The sequence below is a fragment of the Protopterus annectens genome, chromosome 7.part1 (assembly GCF_019279795.1).
Source record: "Protopterus annectens isolate FY-2018-M chromosome 7.part1, PAN1.0, whole genome shotgun sequence".
NCBI lineage: Eukaryota > Metazoa > Chordata > Ceratodontiformes > Protopteridae > Protopterus > Protopterus annectens.
Genome location: NC_056740.1, coordinates 182463108 through 182482608, shown reverse-complemented (window position 1 = coordinate 182482608; position 19501 = coordinate 182463108). Strand labels below are relative to the sequence as shown.

The 19501-nt window shown below is 40.2% G+C and overlaps 1 protein-coding gene across 2 annotated transcripts in view; it reads right to left on the bottom strand.

Annotated features, from left to right (window-relative positions):
* Positions 1 to 19501, bottom strand: part of PLXND1 (plexin D1) — an 817829-nt gene that overhangs the window by 394491 nt on the left and 403837 nt on the right. For both annotated transcript variants that reach the window (XM_044078628.1, XM_044078629.1), the window contains exon 9: positions 14219 to 14323. In XM_044078628.1, coding sequence (XP_043934563.1) covers positions 14219 to 14323 — 105 coding nt within the window. The remainder of the gene's footprint in view (positions 1 to 14218; positions 14324 to 19501) is intronic.

Genomic DNA, 19501 nt, shown 5'->3' with positions numbered 1-19501 from the left:
AGGTTTCTAACATAGCTAAAGAAGGCCTTATGATTGTCTTTTGAATCCTTGGTGATTTTTCTCTCAAAATTTGCCTTGGATGATTTTATGAGAGCTCTTAGTTTTTTACTTATAATGATCAAAGGTGTCTTACCTTTCAAGGATTTTGCTCTATCTTGTAGTAGCTTCCTCCTTTTGTTGTAGAGCTTGTTTATGGCTGGGGTCCACCAGACTGGACGCTTGCCTTTGGTACAAAGAGTCTTAGTTTTGTTTGGGATTGCCTGATCCATGCAGTCCTGTAGGTGCTGGTAGAAGGCATTTGTAAGTGATTCAGTGGTTTGGGTAATGTTTACCACTAGCTCAGGGGCCTTAAAGGAGACCACACTAGTTTTTAGAAGTGTGAAGTCGGCTTTTGAGAAGTTTTTCACTGTGGTCTTTCTTGTTTCAGGTGGGGGCGGGATGAGGACCTCCAGCGAGATTAGTTTATGATCTGATCTCACCAGTGAGGGGTATACTTCCGGTGTTGAACATTGTGATCCCATGTTCGTGATGATGAGATCAAGTATGTTTTCTCCTCTTGTGGGGATGGTGACTAGTTGTTCCATGGCATTTGAGTTTATGAACTCCAGGAACCTTTGGGCTAGAGTGTTTGGGCTTGAGTAGTGTTCCCAGTCTATATTAGGGTAGTTGAAGTCACCTAGTATGATGGTGTTTGGAGATACATTTATCCCCTCCATTGTTTTCAGGAAGGCCATGTGAGGTTCCTGAGTTTGAGAGGGTGGCCTGTAACATGCTACAAATTGCAGAGCAGTCTTGCCTATGGTTAATTGCACCTGGATGGTCTCCGATGCCTCGTGCATTGCCACCAACCTTGAGGTGTGGGTGTCCTTTATGAATATGGACACTCCCCCCCTTTCTTGGTGTTGTCCGGATTTTGGGGCCGGAACGCATGATATGAGGTGAAACCTGCTAGTGCTGGGGTGCTCTCAGGAGCCTTGAACCAGGTTTCTGTCACAGCACACTGTATTGTGGCATCATTCTAGGTGAAGGTAGGATACTGCTCAAGGTCAGGGTCATACCTGCCTGGGCTACATAATCAGAGAGCTCCTCAATGTCTCTTTTCATGTAGTCCAAGGAGGTACGTCTCAGGTCGTTGACACCAGCGTGGACAATGACTGAGTCATACTTGTACCTGCTGTTGAGAGACCTGAGTGCTTGTGTTATGTGGCGGATTCTAGCGCCCGACAGGCAGCTTACTGTGACCTTCTCCTTACTCAGTCTGGTGAGCGGGACGCCAGTGTGTCTGACTATGGAGTCACCTATGACAAGTATGTTTGGTGTTGTATTTGGCCTTAAGGGCAGTGACTGCTTTGTACACTGATTTTGTTGTTTATGTGTTGTTTGTGTGGTGTATTGAGTTTGCAGTTGCTTGGGTGTCTGCTTTGGAGGCCTCTGCTGTTTAGGTAAACTTTACTCAGAGCCTCGAGTATGTCTTAGTGTGTTTATGTGTTTGATTCAGTGGTGTGGTTGAGTTATGTGAGACTGGTATTGTGGTGTGTGTAGTTGCCTTCTCCTCCTGCCTGGTCTTGCCAGTCCTGAGTTGAGAGAGCTCAGCCTCCAGTCTGGCTAAATAGCTGCATCTCTCACAAGTGTTAGTGTTACATGGAAGGAGGAGATGGTTGTCCGTGTACATGAGGCAATTGTAACATTGTCTCAGAATTCCCAGATTCACCAAATGGGCAGGAGAGGATGCCAGCATCTAACCCTTCGACATGCTAGAAAGAATTATGAGTTGGTATGAGACAGAAAAGTAGTGGGCTTAGCAGGGAAGTGGGCACTCCTGGGGGGTTTTGCTAGTGAGAGATTTGTATAATATAGGAGTGCTTGACCTGCAAAGAGAATGCTTATAAGACAAGGGATATGCTTATAAGACAAGTGCTGAGCTTTTTGAGATGAAAAAGCTATTTGGAACAAGTGCTGCACTTTTTAGTGTAGGTGTAAACTGTTTAGGTTCCTAACAGAGCAGTTCTAAGGGAAAAATTGAAGAACAGACTTTCTGGAGCCAGAAAGAGTTTAACCTTGTTTAACCGGCGCTGCCCGATGCTGCTCTAGTGGCAACTCCGCTTTATCAGCTAAAGCACGTTAAAGCGTGCTTGATAGCAGGGGCTGGAAAGAAGCAGGAATAGGCCCAAAAGGGAAAATAAAACTACAGTTTCAAGTCAGTAAACACCTCTACGGGGGGCAGGGAAGCTGCTCAATGTTAGTCACTGCCACTGATGAACACAGAGACCCTCCTTCAGCCCAAGCAAAAATGGCCTCACAGAAACTTTCAAACAGTTCAGGAACAGCAAGCCTGTAACTGAACTTTTTTAACTCTCAGAAAAGTGGGAAAAAAGCAAGATTTTTTTTTTTTTGTTTGTTTTTGTTTTTTTACAGAGATAGCAGAGGTTCACAAGTAATATCAAGTTATAACAGTGCAGTAAATGACCCCACACAAGAGTGCTAGGTCAAGGACAGAAAATATGCAAGTTTTAAGAAAAAAACGATTTAAAATTAAGTGCAAACAGGAAATTCAGCAAACAGCTTTTGGTTGTGCTCTAAATACAGCTACTAATACAGAAATCAAGTTTAACAAGCCAGAAAATGCTCAAGCTAGGCAGCTATGCAGAAAAACTTAGCAAATAAACAGAGAAAAAAATACTTAAAATCTCAAAAGTGGCTCCTTCTTCTCTCAGCGTTTTTCCTCTTGGAGGGTGCTTCACCAACAGCCAACAAGCCTGAAAAGATGCTCAAACCACGAGGCAACTAGGTTTTAAGAGAGGAAGATGAAGGAGTTATGGAAATGACCCCTAGTGGCCAATAAAACTACAGTTTCAAGTCAGTAACCACCTCTACGGGGCAGGGAAGCTGCTCAATGTTAGTCACTGCCACTGATGAACACAGAGACCCTCCTTCAGCCCAAGCAAAATGGCCTCACAGAAACTTTCAAACAGTTCAGGAACAGCAAGCCTGTAACTGAACTTTTTTAACTCTCAGAAAAGTGGGAAAAAACAAGATTTTTTTGTTTTTGTTTTTTACAGAGATAGCAGAGGTTCACAAGTAATATCAAGTTATAACAGTGCAGTAAATGACCCCACACAAGAGTGCTAGGTCAAGGACAGAAAATATGCAAGTTTTAAGAAAAAACGATTTAAAATTAAGTGCAAACAGGAAATTCAGCAAACAGCTTTTGGTTGTGCTCTAAATACAGCTACTAATACAGAAATCAAGTTTAACAAGCCAGAAAATGCTCAAGCTAGGCAGCTATGCAGAAAAACTTAGCAAATAAACAGAGAAAAATACTTAAAATCTCAAAAGTGGCTCCTTCTTCTCTCAGCGTTTTCCTCTTGGAGGGTGCTTCACCAACAGCCAACAAGCCTGAAAAGATGCTCAAACCACGAGGCAACTAGGTTTTAAGAGAGGAAGATGAAGGAGTTATGGAAATGACCCCTAGTGGCCAATAAAACTACAGTTTCAAGTCAGTAACCACCTCTATGGGGGCAGGGAAGCTGCTCAATGTTAGTCACTGCCACTGATGAACACAGAGACCCTCCTTCAGCCCAAGCAAAATGGCCTCACAGAAACTTTCAAACAGTTCAGGAACAGCAAGCCTGTAACTGAACTTTTTAACTCTCAGAAAAGTGGGAAAAAGCAAGATTTTTGTTTTTTTTTTTTTACAGAGATAGCAAAGGTTCACAAGTAATATCAAGTTATAACAGTGCAGTAAATGACCCCACACAAGAGTGCTAGGTCAAGGACAGAAAATATGCAAGTTTTAAGAAGAAAACGATTTAAAATTAAGTGCAAACAGGAAATTCAGAAAACAGCTTTTGGTTGTGCTCTAAATACAGCTACTAATACAGAAATCAAGTTTAACAAGCCAGAAAATGCTCAAGCTAGGCAGCTATGCAGAAAAACTTAGCAAATAAACAGAGAAAAATACTTAAAATCTCAAAAGTGGCTCCCTTCTTCTCTCAGCGTTTTTTCCTCTTGGAGGGTGCTTCACCAACAGCCAACAAGCCTGAAAAGATGCTCAAACCACGAGGCAACTAGGTTTTAAGAGAGGAAGATGAAGGAGTTATGGAAATGACCCCTAGTGGCCAATAAAACTACAGTTTCAAGTCAGTAACCACCTCTACGGGGGCAGGAAGCTGCTCAATGTTAGTCACTGCCACTGATGAACACAGAGACCCTCCTTCAGCCCAAGAAAAATGGCCTCACAGAAACTTTCAAACAGTTCAGGAACAGCAAGCCTGTAACTGAACTTTTTTAACTCTCAGAAACGTGGGAAAAAAGCAAGATTTTTTTTTGTTTTTGTTTTTACAGAGATAGCAGAGGTTCACAAGTAATATCAAGTTATAACAGTGCAGTAAATGACCCCACACAAGAGTGCTAGGTCAAGGACAGAAAATATGCAAGTTTTAAGAAAAAAACGATTTAAAATTAAGTGCAAACAGGAAATTCAGCAAACAGCTTTTGGTTGTGCTCTAAATACAGCTACTAATACAGAAATCAAGTTTAACAAGCCAGAAAATGCTCAAGCTAGGCAGCTATGCAGAAAAACTTAGCAAATAAACAGAGAAAAAATACTTAAAATCTCAAAAGTGGCTCCCTTCTTCTCTCAGCGTTTTTTCCTCTTGGAGGATGCTTCACCAACAGCCAACAAGCCTGAAAAGATGCTCAAACCACGAGGCAACTAGGTTATAAGAGAGGAAGATGAAGGAGTTATGGAAATGACCCCTAGTGGCCAATAAAACTACAGTTTCAAGTCAGTAACCACCTCTACGGGGGGCAGGGAAGCTGCTCAATGTTAGTCACTGCCACTGATGAACACAGAGACCCTCCTTCAGCCCAAGCAAAAATGGCCTCACAGAAACTTTCAAACAGTTCAGGAACAGCAAGCCTGTAACTGAACTTTTTTAACTCTCAGAAAAGTGGGAAAAAAGCAAGATTTTTTTTTTGTTTTCCCCCATTATTGGCTTTGTTCTGTATTTTTGTGCTAAGAGGTTGACAGCTATGGTGAGAAGTGAGAACTGAATTCACTAAATGATATGATAGCCATTTAAGTCTGTCTTCCTGTTTTTCAAGAAGCTGCTGGTTTAGCTTAGTGGTATGTTGCTCTGACTGTAGCCCACAGGTTTCTGGGTTCAAGAATTGGTAGTAAAATGCATGGTGGTAAGAACATTTTATGCAAGCAACTTTCCAAAATTATACACACAATGTTTAAAATGTGTCCCTGTTTTTTGGCCTTTTGCACCCCCCCCCATTGAAAATAAGTTCAAGAAGCTGTGCAGTATGCCTATGGCTTACAATCTACTGTGATTCTGTATTTATATATTGTATGTAGAAGTAGACTGTTATCATGGAAATGTTCTGAATAGGGGCAGTTTTGTCATTATTGGTGCATGCATTTTGCTTCATTGCCTACTGGAAAAATGTTCAAACAATAAATTTAAAATGCAGTTGTGTGTGGAAGTAGACTACTATCATGGAAATGCTCTGAATAGTGCAGTTTTGTCATTATTGGTGCATGCATTTTGCTTCATTGCCTACTGGAACAATGTTTTAACAATAAATTTAAAATGCGCTCTAACTTAAATGTAACAAGTGTGTTGTATTACACAAGGAATATAATTTAATACAACCAGGAAGGTGAATCAAGGAATGCATACACGTATGTATGGCCCTAAAATGAGTTTGAAAACATCCCAGAGGAAAGTGTGAAAGGCTCAAAATCATGGGCAATTTTTAAGCTTTACTCTTGTTACCAAAACAATGGATGAAGATAAAACAGTTCACACATTACCTTGACCTGGCCAAGCCTTTTAATACAATCCCCTACTCAGGTGTAGTACAAAAGATGAATAATGTAGGACCAAACACTTACATCACCAGCTGCATTGCCAACTTGGCTCACAGGATGCAGGAGATCAAAACAAGGGAAGAGACCAGTCACCAATGGAGTCCCCCAGGGTTCGGTGCTGAGACGTTTTCTGTTTGGCATAGACATCTCAAAAGTAAAAGGAAATACCAAAGAGCTTTGGCCAGCTAAGTTTGAGATGACTGCAAGCTAGGGGAAGTTATTGAATCCCCAAATGACTTAACCATCATGCAGGAAGGTTTGTCACAAATAATAACTGGTGTCACAATCATGATAATGCCCTCTAAGAACTGATCTAATTGTTTGGCATTTGGGAACTTGTGTGTACAGTGACCTAAATTTTGACCAACATGTGCCCAGAGTCATAAGAAAGCCTTTCTATATTGCACAGCTTATAAACAAATTGATTGTGACTAGATGTAGAGATGTTGTTGTCCCCCTTTACAAAGCTCTCATTATGTCAATCATTTTGTATAATGCCCACTTTGGCATGTATTTGTCCAGCCCCATGCAACTATTGGAATACCTTCAGAGATACCTTCTAAAAGGATGCAAGTCCTAAACAATAGATCTTGCATGGACCACCTCAAAGATTTATTACTATATTCAGTATCCTACAGAGTGCTTAGAGGTGACATGTCTGGCATACAAAGCATCCTTCGACATAATACAGATGGACCTACTGAACATCAGCAAGTCAAATGGCATCAGAAATACTCAGTCCAGGTATCTAAACTGAATGTTGTGGAGAGATGGATATATATCACAGAGGCTACCACTGTTCCGGAACAGACTATCCATAAAAATAAAGCAAAGCTCATCCATCCATATTCAAATGCAACTTGGATCTAAGGATGGGTAATAGAAAATGTACTCCAGGATTTACCCTCATGACACTAATGGATAGAGGCAGTTCCTAAATGCTGCACCCATTACATGGCCCCCTCAAATTATGTATGGTATGATCACAGTTGTTCTCACTAGGGCAAATATACAATTATCAGCCATGGGGATAGCTAAGACCAGTCAGAAAATGTTAATTCATGCACCAAAAGGGAATTGGCTAAGCTTAAAATGTCCTCCAAGTGAACCTATGTTGTGGTAGAAAATAGTTATAAAAAAATTACCCTTTTTAGTTCACTAAGTGCCCCTGTCACCCTCCGCCCCAAGTCTTTAACAGCTTCCGGCACCTATGCCCCTGGGATTCCACCTGTGTCCTTGCTGGACAGGGGCATTAGGTGCTGACTTGTTGGAACATGGGCTAAATTCTTGGCTAGGCTTGTAAGGACCTCAGGGCCAACAGCCTAGTAACTTCCTATGATCCTATGATCCTATGTATGTGGTGGTATAAACCACAGAAGGAAATGGCTATTGTCATTTGGTGGGAACTAGTTACTGTTTGTTGTAAATAGACAATTTTAACTCTTGGTTTATGTGGTTTAAATTTAAAAGTAATAATAAACAGGTACTAAAGAACTGAAATTAGTTTTTGCTCTTATTGTAACCATTTTGTAGCCCTTTTATATATCTTGGATGTGGTGTTCTATTATATATTTTCTTCTACACAAAAATCTATATTGTGAATGGGTTTGTATTTTCATTTGTTAAGTTTCTGGCCCTCTTTGAAGTTTTTAAAGCATTAAAAGCTTGATGGACTGCTGACAAAATTGGGATTACTTAATGAATTTGTTTTCTTAAGCTAGAGGGAATTCAATATTCTTAAAACTGGTTGGTTTAAACCAATCTACCATTACTGAACTGATCTACTGAAACTATTGAATGCATGGTGTGTGGTAAGTTTGGTGTTATCTTTCTGTCTGGCATATTCTAAAATACAGTTTTAATGAACATTTTTTATTTAGTCTTTTGTCTTTCATACCTGTCTATCATTAGCTTCTTGTTATTGGTGTTGAGTTTGTGCAAGAGCTGACTGGAGGGTCCTTCATCCATATAGCCATGGAGATTGTCAGTTCTTTTTCTTTGTCATCCAGTAGCCAGGGGGGCTTGAATTCAGTCCCACGATGCAGACACTTATGTTTAAGAGTGAACCCTAATTTTCTCCGGGATTACCCAGCAGCTATGCAGTATCATGGTAGGGCAGGGGATTTTTGTACTTAATTATCCTAAACCCTCTCCTCTCAGAACTGATGCATACCACCAAAATGAGGACTCACAATACTGACCCTGTGACATGTGCACACTTGTGAATGCACCTATTTTGGTGTCGGTGGTGTGCACTGCAGGATGCACACCAGTCACATGCTGTGACGCCTCACATGCTGGAGCTGTGCAGAAGTGGGCCTGACTGCCTCCCCCCAAAAACAGCAAAGCAGCAGTGGCTGCTCATTCCAAACTTCCCTCCCTGGATCCTGCAGCTCCTGAGATGTCATCCAAATCCATGCCATCTATGCTATTGTCAAGGCTTTTTTTCTCCATGCCATGGAACTGGCTAAACAAACACTTTGTTTCTGGATTCTGGAACTGTGTTTGCTTTTGTCTGGGTACCCAGGCTTTTGGGGATCTTGCTGCAAAGCCTGAAGTAGTCATCTAGATGGACTGCCTATATTGGACACCAGGCATTAGAATGCCAGGAGATCATTTTTAGTACTAGAACATAAATAATACAGTTTCAGGTTATGCAATACTGCATTAAAAACCTTGTATTCCAATTCTTGTTCCATTCCCTTACTGGTTCCTTGGTATTTCCTCCACCTGGTTATTGGATTACGTTTTCTGTAGAAGATGGCATTCCACTAGAATATATTCTGAATCTCTAAGACTATTTATTTCTGATATTATTTATTGCAATCGTTATGACCTGGTTCACTGAGGCTCTGTTTTTTAAGATCAAAACTTTATGTATCTGTTGACATAGCTGGATTATTACCTTTTTGCTTGTCACAATGACTTCTAGATCTAAACTTACTTGTTGGGAGGAGGTACTCCCATGGTTACTGCTTTGAACCTGGCTGTTTTTAAATTGTCATTAGTACTTGGGTTCACTGTTAGTTCCTTTGGCTTTTGTTTTTTCATTTAAACAGTAATTTATTGAAACATTTTACAAATCACGGTTTCAGTACAATTAAGTTTTAGCAAGCCTTGGGACCAGCTTTTTAATTAAATTATTTTTTGAGATGTGGTTCGCCAGTTTGGCTTCTTCATTACTTTTATTCTCTCTTTTGGGTTCTGGACATTTTACTTTAGCCACCTTTGCTGTGCTTTATTATTGCTAACACGCTGTCTTACCTGAGGGAACCTCTGTACTTTTCTGTCTCATTTACGTTGGATATGGTCCCTTCTTCTGCCTTTGTTCAATCATCAGTGTTTTGCCAGAAAACTATAAACTTTTAGATTAATGGACCAAAATGTAAGGGAAAAATCTGGACATTCTGTGAAATTCTGGACAGTTAAGATATATATTCCCAGGTTGGAATATCAATTATAATAGATATCCCATGAGCTAACATGAAGGCATTGGAAATGGATTTAACCAAAAGTCTGCAGGTTTGTTACATATCCTACTGCAAGGAGATACTGTTGATAATACATGGAGGTTTTAATAGGACACTAACTGGCTCATCAAGTACTGCATCATCAAAACCTAAATAAACAAACACCACACACACATATATGCATACACGCATGCACACTCATGAACACACAAAGCATCTGCATTACAAACATAGATGCAGACACATGCACAGATGTGAACACACAAACACACATTACAAGGTTTTCCTGCACCCTGCAATCAGCTAAAATTACAACTCTGATGTCACCAATACTATACAGGGAAGAGTGGAGTTTTGTTACTTTTGTCAAACCATTACTGAATCATAAAGCAGCCATCATTTGCTGAGCTGAGACTAGATATGCAATTGTAAGGTTAACCAGCTAGTATTTAGCCCTGTTTCAAACCTTTATGTTATTTCCTCCAGGTATCCTGAGAGTTTCAAGGATAATGAAGCAGTTCTGCTGCCAGTCCTACCAGTAGCCTGCACATGGATGGTGACAGAGCCTTCACTAATTTGGTCTGTCTGGAACAATTTCGCTCATGACCTTAGCAGTATTAAAATTCAGGCTGCATTTTAGCTTATGGTTATTAGACACAATACTGAAGTTCTATAATGCAAATGCTTCCCTAGATGACTCTTGTGTTCTTCTGCCCTTTGGGTTAAATCTTTTTTTGTTAATGCCTACTGTAGTATGTTGACTACTTATGATTTTACTACTGTCATCTGCTTTCCTGTTCTAATCAATGCTGTCAAACAGCTTATATGCTGTTCTTCTGTAGTTTCTCCTGAAAATGTCAGATGCCATTACTCTTACTAAGACAATACTGTTTTCAGTTTTACTATAACTAATGTCTTTGATTATCTCTGTTATTTTGTGTAGCATGCATACATCTAGCAGATTTACCTCATGCTGATGTTTTATAATGGATTTTGTATTAGTCCACCAAATAAAATGACCAACGACTAATTATTCTGTTGTGTTGGCTGCACGTTCCATTTATACAGCTAGCAACTTTTTTTGTGAATATTTGTTTTGTATTACTTGTGTCTTTTACTGATATAAAACCTTGTGCTCTGATTATGCCTGAACATGTCTCTTGGACCAGCATTGTTTAAGATAAACACATAGATACAATTGCCATGTTCACTCTTATTATTTGAGAAACAATGGGGGTAAAGCTGTGAAATATATCAGTGCCTTTGTAGCAGTGTTAGACAAAACGTAAGGTGCTTGGGAGAAGGAAGGACCCTCCCATGTCCATACAGGGTGATAATGTGAAGATGTTTTCTGACCACTAAAAATCAGCTCTTAAAAGGTTCATCATCTGGACGTCTGCAGAGCAGTTACAAAAAAAACATGTCAGGGTAAATGCAGATGGGAGATGAAATAAAATTAGGTTTGATCAGTGGTTGTGGTAAAATAGGCAATATAATCTCTGCGGGCTCTGAAATAAGCAGAGTATTAAGGAAAGCATTATAGAAAGGCTGAAAACTTGTCAGTGGAGTGACATTTAGAGAAAAAAATGATAATAAACATGTTAACAGCCACATTCAGTAAATGACTTTGAAGTTTATAATTCTCTTTGATGCTATGAAGTATGAAAAGATTTTTTATGAATTCCAGAATTTTTCCATGACCCCAGCACTGAGGAATTTCAGCTACAAGAGAATAACATGAATAAAGCATGGGGTCTAGTCTGCTTCCTGTGTGTGTGTGTGTGTGTGTGTGTGTGTGTGTGTGTGTGTGTGTGTGTGTGTGTGTGTGTGTGTGTGTGTGTGTGTGTGTCTGTGGGTGTGTGTGTGTGTGTGTGTGTGTGTGTGTGTGTGTGTGTGTGTGTGTGTGTGTGTGTGTGCGTGTGTGTGTCTGTGTGTCTGTGTGCATGTGCATGCGTTGTTGCAAATATGCATGTTGTCTCTTTAAAGGAAAGGGAAATTCCTTGCATCACATGCAGGACATTTATTACACCAGTTATGTGACATTTATGCCTTACTTCCTTTTAGCAAAATACTCAACTTCAGCTTCACTCATGAAATTATTTTTATATCTCACTTTTTTAACTAGTACTAGGTATGGTAAAAAAAAAAACATATACAGTCCATTTGACCATGCTGGAAAACTATCTGCAACATGGAAAACAAGTTCATTCTTTCAAACAATCTAAAAGCCATATTCATTAAATATTAACAATGTGGTATGTGGTGTATCTTGGTATAAACACGTGTTCCTCTTTTAAGTGGCAACTTGCTTGCTTTTATCACATTTCTCTTTTTCACTCTTTTTTTTAAATAATATCAGAATCAGAAAATTGAGAAAGCAAAGTGTTGTAAAAACAGACTTGAATACATTAATTTAGTGATTTGCTTCATTGTTTCTGATGCTGGCCTTGCACCTTTTCATGATCATGTGTAATAAAAAACAAAATCCTTAAAAGGCAGCAAAGCTCATGATAAGAGTATAAATGATTGGTAAAAAGATAGACTAAAGATGTAGCAGTCGTTTCATCTGTACCCTTTTGTTTCTATACAATTTTGCCATTCTTTTTCGTTTGTTAATTCCTGCCTACAAGATTCCCTTTAAATAACAAGTAAACAAAGCTAACTCTGCAGTGTTTGAAATATTACTGTATCCAGAATCAAGAGCAGATTATTTTACAGCTTAGCTCATTCTCAGCGCAAAATACTTTGTTATACCCTTCCTCTAGCTTCCTGTTGCCACTCTGTACATAACTGAGTTTTTTGCTAGCATTCCTCCTAAACAATGGGGTAATACAATACACCTTTCAATTCTCTTTCTGTATATTTGTTACATTAATAAAAACATTACGACATCAGTAGAAGATGTGTGTGGGTAGTACTAAGTGAGAATAGTTCAAAGGGTCGCCCTTCCCAAAAGGCTTTGTACATGTGACTGGTTTGTGTTGCCAAAGAGGAAATGTGAAGGAACACTTGTATTATATGAATGAGTTTAAAAATTAGGCAAACTGTTAGTACGTTAAGAGAAAACAGTGGCATTATGCATGAGCATTGGGGTGGGAGGTAAGGATTTAAGGATTTATTAGAGTCAAAGAAAAAAATATGACTTGTTATCTTGATGGTCAGACTAAGGGCGAAGCTAACTGGCCTTCCAACTTAATTATGGGGAAAGATAACTAAATGGGGTAGAACAAACAATCGTATTAGGTAAGAACATGCAAAGGGGTTGTGATCCAATTCTACAAAAAGGTGGCAAAGGTTTTGAAAATTTCTTTTTGGAGTTTTTGGTGAACCAGACTCATTAAGTTGAAAAAACATTTTGTATCTGTCAATGGCAAAAATATGCCTGGGGTGGTAAACCTAGCATTTTTTAAAACTGCTTTTAAGGAAAATAACTAAGTTGGGGAAAGTTGGGCTTTACATCTAGTATGAATGTCAGTTTTAGAAAGAAAGAAACAGAGATGGATTTGTGGAAGGAACCAGAAACAGAATATGGATGAAGAGGAGCAAAGAACATAATGATTGGGTAAGATTTTTTTTAAGTTTAACATTTATGCTCATTTTTTGGATGGAGAATAACACATTAGGGGCAGGTTTGTTATTACGATATTATAATAAGAGAAACGGGAGGCAGAAAAACAATATATGTAATAGCAATAAATGAAACAGCACCAATATATACTTAGAATATCTACTGGCTGTTCCTTTTGGAGAAACTGAAGTGCAAGGAGATGTAGAATGCTAATGCGAAGACAAGAAGATATTTGTTAGGGAGGGGATGTGAAGCCAAGACAAATCAATACCATATTTAACTTTGTAATAGATCTGGGAGAACTTCACATGAATAAAAAGAAGTAGAATATGAATAAACGTAACTATAATCATGGGGGCAACTGAGAAATGCACGTGCAGAGTGTTGCCAGTGACAATTGAATGGTGTAGCTGTAATAATAAGATATATCTTTGCCTTACTAGCAGGAATCAACAGTGAGAAATGTGATAACAAAAATACATTCTACAGTATTCAACAACTGAAGACCATGAAAAGAGAGTTTTATGGGTAAATACGTTATGGTACTGAGGCATAAGGAAAGACGAGACATTGGCAATTTTCTGTTTTGGCACAGAAAGAAGATGCTGTAACAAGTGTATGGGGGATCTGCTTTACCCTTATTAGGAAGACATTTTTCTGATTGTATCTCTGTTTATATATATATATATATCGTCTGGATTCACTCCTGTGCATTCAGTACATCAGGCAATGAGCATCATTCCGCACTCATTGTTTCCATAGCAGGTGCAGGTTTTGCAGGATAGGGTTGCTAGCCAGATGACCAACCCTCCTCAGAGGTTGCACCACACATTCACACTCACACCTAGGGCTAATTTAGAGTGCCCAGTCCACCTATTGCATGTCTTTGGAATGTGGGATGAAACCGGAGCACCCAGAGGAAACCCACACGAATGCAGGGAGGGCATACAGACTCCACACAGAAGGTACTTGAGCCAAGAATTGAACCAGAGAACCTCTTGCTGTGAGGCAACAGCACTAACCGCTACACCACTGTGCCATACATTTTATATATATATATATATATATATATATATATATATATATATATATATATATATATATATAGACATATAATTATTATTATTATTAAACGTACCCCTCTCCTCTTAATCAAACAAGTTTCTATCTCAGTTTAACATCTCATGCAAACTCTGTTGACTTCAACACTTTCCTGTGGTCCTCATGCAGGTCTTTCTTGAAGCAGCTTTCCACCTGAGATGGAGAGATTGTGTGTTACTCTAGTCATACATTAAGTACCTGGGAGGCAGTGGTGCCTGTAAGTGTAACTGTAATGGACTGACTTATTCCTGTTGTTCTGGGTTCAACATGGCTGTTTACCACCTGCAGACACTGAGTAGAATTCTGTAATTGAGAAAGAATACGAAAGGCATCAGTAAGAGTTAACTGCAATGAACATGCAGAAGTTTAACAACCTTTTCTGATATAAAAATAAGGCAAACTACATGCAAACACATTTAAGAAATCTGTCTTTCTTGAATTATCCATTGCTTACATTGGGCTCTCTGCTGTCACTATATTTATATACCTGATTATTTTTTAAACACAGTGCCCACTTTTCTATCAACAACATATACACTACTATATACTCCTCTGTGGTGATTTATATAAAAGATCTTGTCCTCTTTAATGTCCTGCATCTTCCTAAACTAACTCCACAAACACTCATAGTAAGGATTTAAATCTTTACCAACAATTAAACAGGACTACAAATTTATAACCCAGTGCATAACCCATTTCTGGAATACGCTAGCTCTTCATACATAAAAGAGTGGAACACCTTACCACCTTTAAGGTGAACCTTTTATTGCACCACTTCTTTGTGTAAGTGGAATGTAGTTGTGCCCATATTGTCAAGATATGGCTCATAATGTTTTGTTTGTATATGTAAGGTAGAAAAATACAAATCACTGTGGCCTTATCCATGCTTACTTCTGAAAAACCCAAGTATTAATGATGACAGGTAACTTTGGTTTGAACAGGTTCACAAGCAGACTCCTTTATTATTATTCATGTATGGGTTAACTATACCAGAATACCTTCCTCCCTTCCTTGCATGTATACTTAGCTCATCCAAGTCACAGATGTTTTCTACTGTCTCTATGGAAAAGATGAGTAATATGTTAACTATTGTAAAAATTCATTCAGAACATGTACAGTGCTAGCAGAAGCCTTGTCTATTGTTATATTGATATTGTAGTACCTAGAGCACCATGATTATTCTTTAAAATTGGTAAAAAGACAGGCTTTTTTTTAAAACACCTTTATTGAATCATCACTTGTGACACAGGCAAATTTACATTTATACAAAAGTAATCAAATTGTATTAAATTAACATTAACAAACATTATACTTCACATATATTGCTATATATCATATAACCTAAGCAATATTATATAAATGTATTTATTTATTTATTTTATTTTACATTTGTTGACCTGGATAGTCCAACCGGATATATGTCCATTTTCAGCGGAGGCCAGGGGAGAAAATCTCCACATACCAAAAAAGAGACATTACATACATCACTGAGTGATAAACTCAGGCAGACATGTTTAGAAAAATATAGACAAAGAATACAGGCAGATATCAATATACACAATGTGCTGACTTACATCTGATTGTCAAAGACGTATCAAAAAATGTGAACATAGAATACAATCAGATCTGATAATTCACAATACTTAGACATTCAAATGCTATGAGGCATAGATACTTGGCTAAACAGCAGGTTGGGTAGCAAAACATGTATTAGTGAAGTTGTTAGTCAGGTTTACAACAAGAGCACAGCCAATGAGATCTGAGGTATTTTTTTTGAGTTCTCTTTTAAATAGGGGTAGTGAGGTTTCCTTGGTAATGGTAGTAGGGAGTAGATTCCAGATTTTACTGGTTGAGTTGGCAAATATAGCATCGCCTGCAGAGTTGTTGGATTTTTGGGTCAGTATCATTAGATCTGAAGTTGTAAATTTTTATTTATACTTTACAGATAGGACCTCAGTTCCATCCTCGGAACCGAAATGTCCGTTTCCCAGTTCGTGTAAGCCAAAAACTCTCAGCTAAGAACCTACCTACAATGCACCTCTCCTACATACTTCAGATCTTGTTTGCCGAATTCCTGGTCAGACGAGTTTAGCCATCTCCCTCAAGCTATGTAGTAATTTGTTGTTTTTATGACAGTTTTTCTTCTGAATTTCAAAAATGTTAGTCAACTTAGTCTTTTTTCACTATCGCCTATAACCTAGGCCTATTTCCTACCCTTATTTTTTGATAATTTAAAATTTTACCTTTTCTGACTGTCCCTATCTCCTGTATTTGACAGGCTTCTTTTACTGGTGGTATTCCTAAAAAATTTTTTCTACAGGATAGTATTGCTCTTTTACCATGTCAGACAAAAGTTAAATTGGGTTTTAAACAGTGTGACAAGTGTGGACGTAACATGCCTAACTCAGATACACATGTCTGTTGTGTCTACTGTTTGGGTGTGGATCATTTGAAAGCTGATTGTGACATTTGTACTGTTTTTTCTAATCGGACACTAGCAGAACATAAGAATAAACTTATTTTAAAAGGTTTACTCAAGACACCTTTCTCGGAGGCTCTATCTGGGTCAGAGGTCTCACCCCCTCCTAAGACAAGAGATATAAGGAAAAACAGAGTCACTCAGTCCCTGCATCTTTGTCAGTTAGGGAACCGAGTCCATTCCATGCTTCACCGGCGTCCATGGCACAGACCTCTTTGGCACCAGGATTTGTGTCCTCTCCCTTGGTGCCGACCATGGTATTCACTCCTATCTCGGTTCCAAACACAGCACCACTGACTTCAGTGCCGTCTATGGCTCCTACATCAGCTTCGATGACTGTTCATGTCTCTGCTCCATCCCGGTCCACGGTGCTGACAGCTTCTTCGGCTCCATGGGCTCTGAACACTGTACATACCTTAGCACCATCCCTGTCCATGGTGCCAACAGCTTCTTTGGCTCCATGGACCTCGATGACTGCATATGTCTTGGCACCATCCCTGGCCAAGGCGCCGACAGCTTCTTCAGCTCCATTGGCTCCAAAACCCAATTTCATGCCAAGGACTAGATATTCTCCTACTTACGATCCTTTCTTGGGGCAGAGGTTTAGTCCCTTTCTAGAAAGACCTGATTCCTCTTCTGCAGCCTCTTTTAGAGCCACTAGAAGTATTTCTGAACTAGACCTAGTGTGGGTTGTGGACCAGCTACTGGTAGCTAGAGGATTCCCCATTCCAGCTAGACCTCCTGTCCCCCCTGGCTCGGAATCTTCTATCTCATCTTCCCCTGCTTATCCCTTCCCAGCTCCCGCTTCAGTACATACTGTCTCAGCTCCGACAGCAGTGCCTTCCCTGTCAACACCCATCACCCTTGCAGCATCAGCTACGATGCAGCCGATGCTTTCTCGGAGTGGTGCTTGGACTGTCCGTACCTTGGTACCTAATCCGACACCTATTTTCTCATTGGTGCCGTCTATGTCCATGGTTCCAACAGTTCCCAGTTCTCTCGTCACCCCCTCAACTGGAATTAGTCTTGGGTGCTCCTTCTGCAGAGGTGATGGATAAGGCCCTTCACTCTGAAGGCTCAAAACCAGACCCTAGGACACCAGTATCAGAATCCCCTGTGAAGACAACCCCTTCTCTGGAATCCTCTTCAGAAGATCCCACTGGAGAGCCACCCGGGAAGAAATGGTGCAAGAGGAAGCACCTTGACCACCTGGAGGAATCTATCACAGAAGACACTGATTGTGATGAAGAGGAAGGGTCCCTTCGTTCTCTCCCAGATGATGTTTCATTTAGAGACATTCTCAAAATCCTCAAACAGTGGGGGGAATGGAAGTCCTCTAACCCTTCTTATGAGGAATCGGTGTTTCAGCAGGCCTTCCATACCCGGCCATCTACTTCCTGGGTGACCCCACCAGCAGAAGATCTAGTTAAACTAATTGTGCAGTGTGCCTGGAAGGCCCCAGACAATGTAGAACCTGTCCCCCGAGGCCGGACAAAATTTTATCTACACCTGAAGACCAGCCCCACTGGTCCAAGCAGCTGACAGTTAACTCTATGGTTGTGGTGGCGGCCACCAAGAGGGAATTGGAGAAGATAGTTCCACTGTTCATTCTCCAAATAGGGAATCCCGGATCATGGACAGAATGGGGAAACGGACTTATGCTTGAGCGATCTTCGCCATTCAGTTGTTGAATTATCTGGTGCACTTTACTCGCCTCCAAAGAGACTTAATTTCTGAAATGGCTTCCTCCTTGGTGAGGGTACTGCCTGATGAGGTGAGTGACACTGTCATCTCATGGCTAGCTACCCTTGAATCCAACTCAAACTCCTCGATGAGTTTGATATCTCACACCACCGAGAGGGCAGCCCGAGTGGCCGCATCTGGTGTTGTCATGAGACGTAATGCTTGGATATGGTTGTGTAATTTTGCAGACCCTTTTAAATCTTCCTTCGTTAACTTACCTGTCGATGAATCTGCATTTTTTGGTCCCAAGGTACGTGACACACTTGCACATAGTGAGAAAGATGGAAAGACCTTGTCTGCTGTGGGCATACTTTTTCCAACCCCCAGAGACCCTACTCCAGGAACCAGAAGGGGGGAAAGATATGGTTCAAGAAATCCCAAGGATCCTTTCTTGACACTCCTGGTGAGCAATCCCCCAGGGCAGAGGGGGCTACTCATATGAAAGACGTCCTTTGTGGGGTAGAGGGGGAGCCAGAGATTCTTTCTCCAGCAGACCCTACCAGTGCTCCTGAGCAGCTGCTCGATTGCTTTCCTCTGGAAGCAGTCGGGGGTCGTTTCTCTCTGCATCTACTAGTCTGGCATCTTATTACTACCGATGTTTGGGTGCAGAGAATAATATTCAGAGGCTACAAAATACCCTTCGACCTAACTCCCAGACCCGTCAAATGAATCTCCAATATACCACCCAATCAGAGGGGATTAGCAGCCTTAGAAATAAAAAAACTGCTAAGAAAAAGGGTCATCCAACCAGTACCACCAGAACAGACAGGATCTGGGTTTTACTCGAGGTTCTTTTTAGTGCCAAAAAAGACAGGGGACTGGAGACCAATCCTGGATCTTAGCCTACTCAACAAATTTATCAAACCTCAAAAATTCCAGATGGTCACAGTACAGTCCATTCTTCCCTTCCTAGGGAGACACAAGTGGATGTGCTCTATAGACTTACAGAATGCGTACTACCATATAAAGATGGTTCACCGCTCCCGGAGGTTTCTCCACTTCCCAATCACTACCAGTTCAGGGCACTGCCATTCAGTCTCTCAACAGCCCCCTGAGTGTTCACCAAATGTATGGCAGTTGTGGTAGCTCATCTTTGACTACAAGGATTCCAGGTGATTCCCTATCTAGATGACTGGCTCCTTACTGCTCCGACCAGGAATCTCCTAGTTCACAGCCTTTCTTACACTCAAGATCTCACTCTCCGCTTATGGATTACAATCAACAAAGACAAATCTCAGATGTCTCCAACAAAGACACTG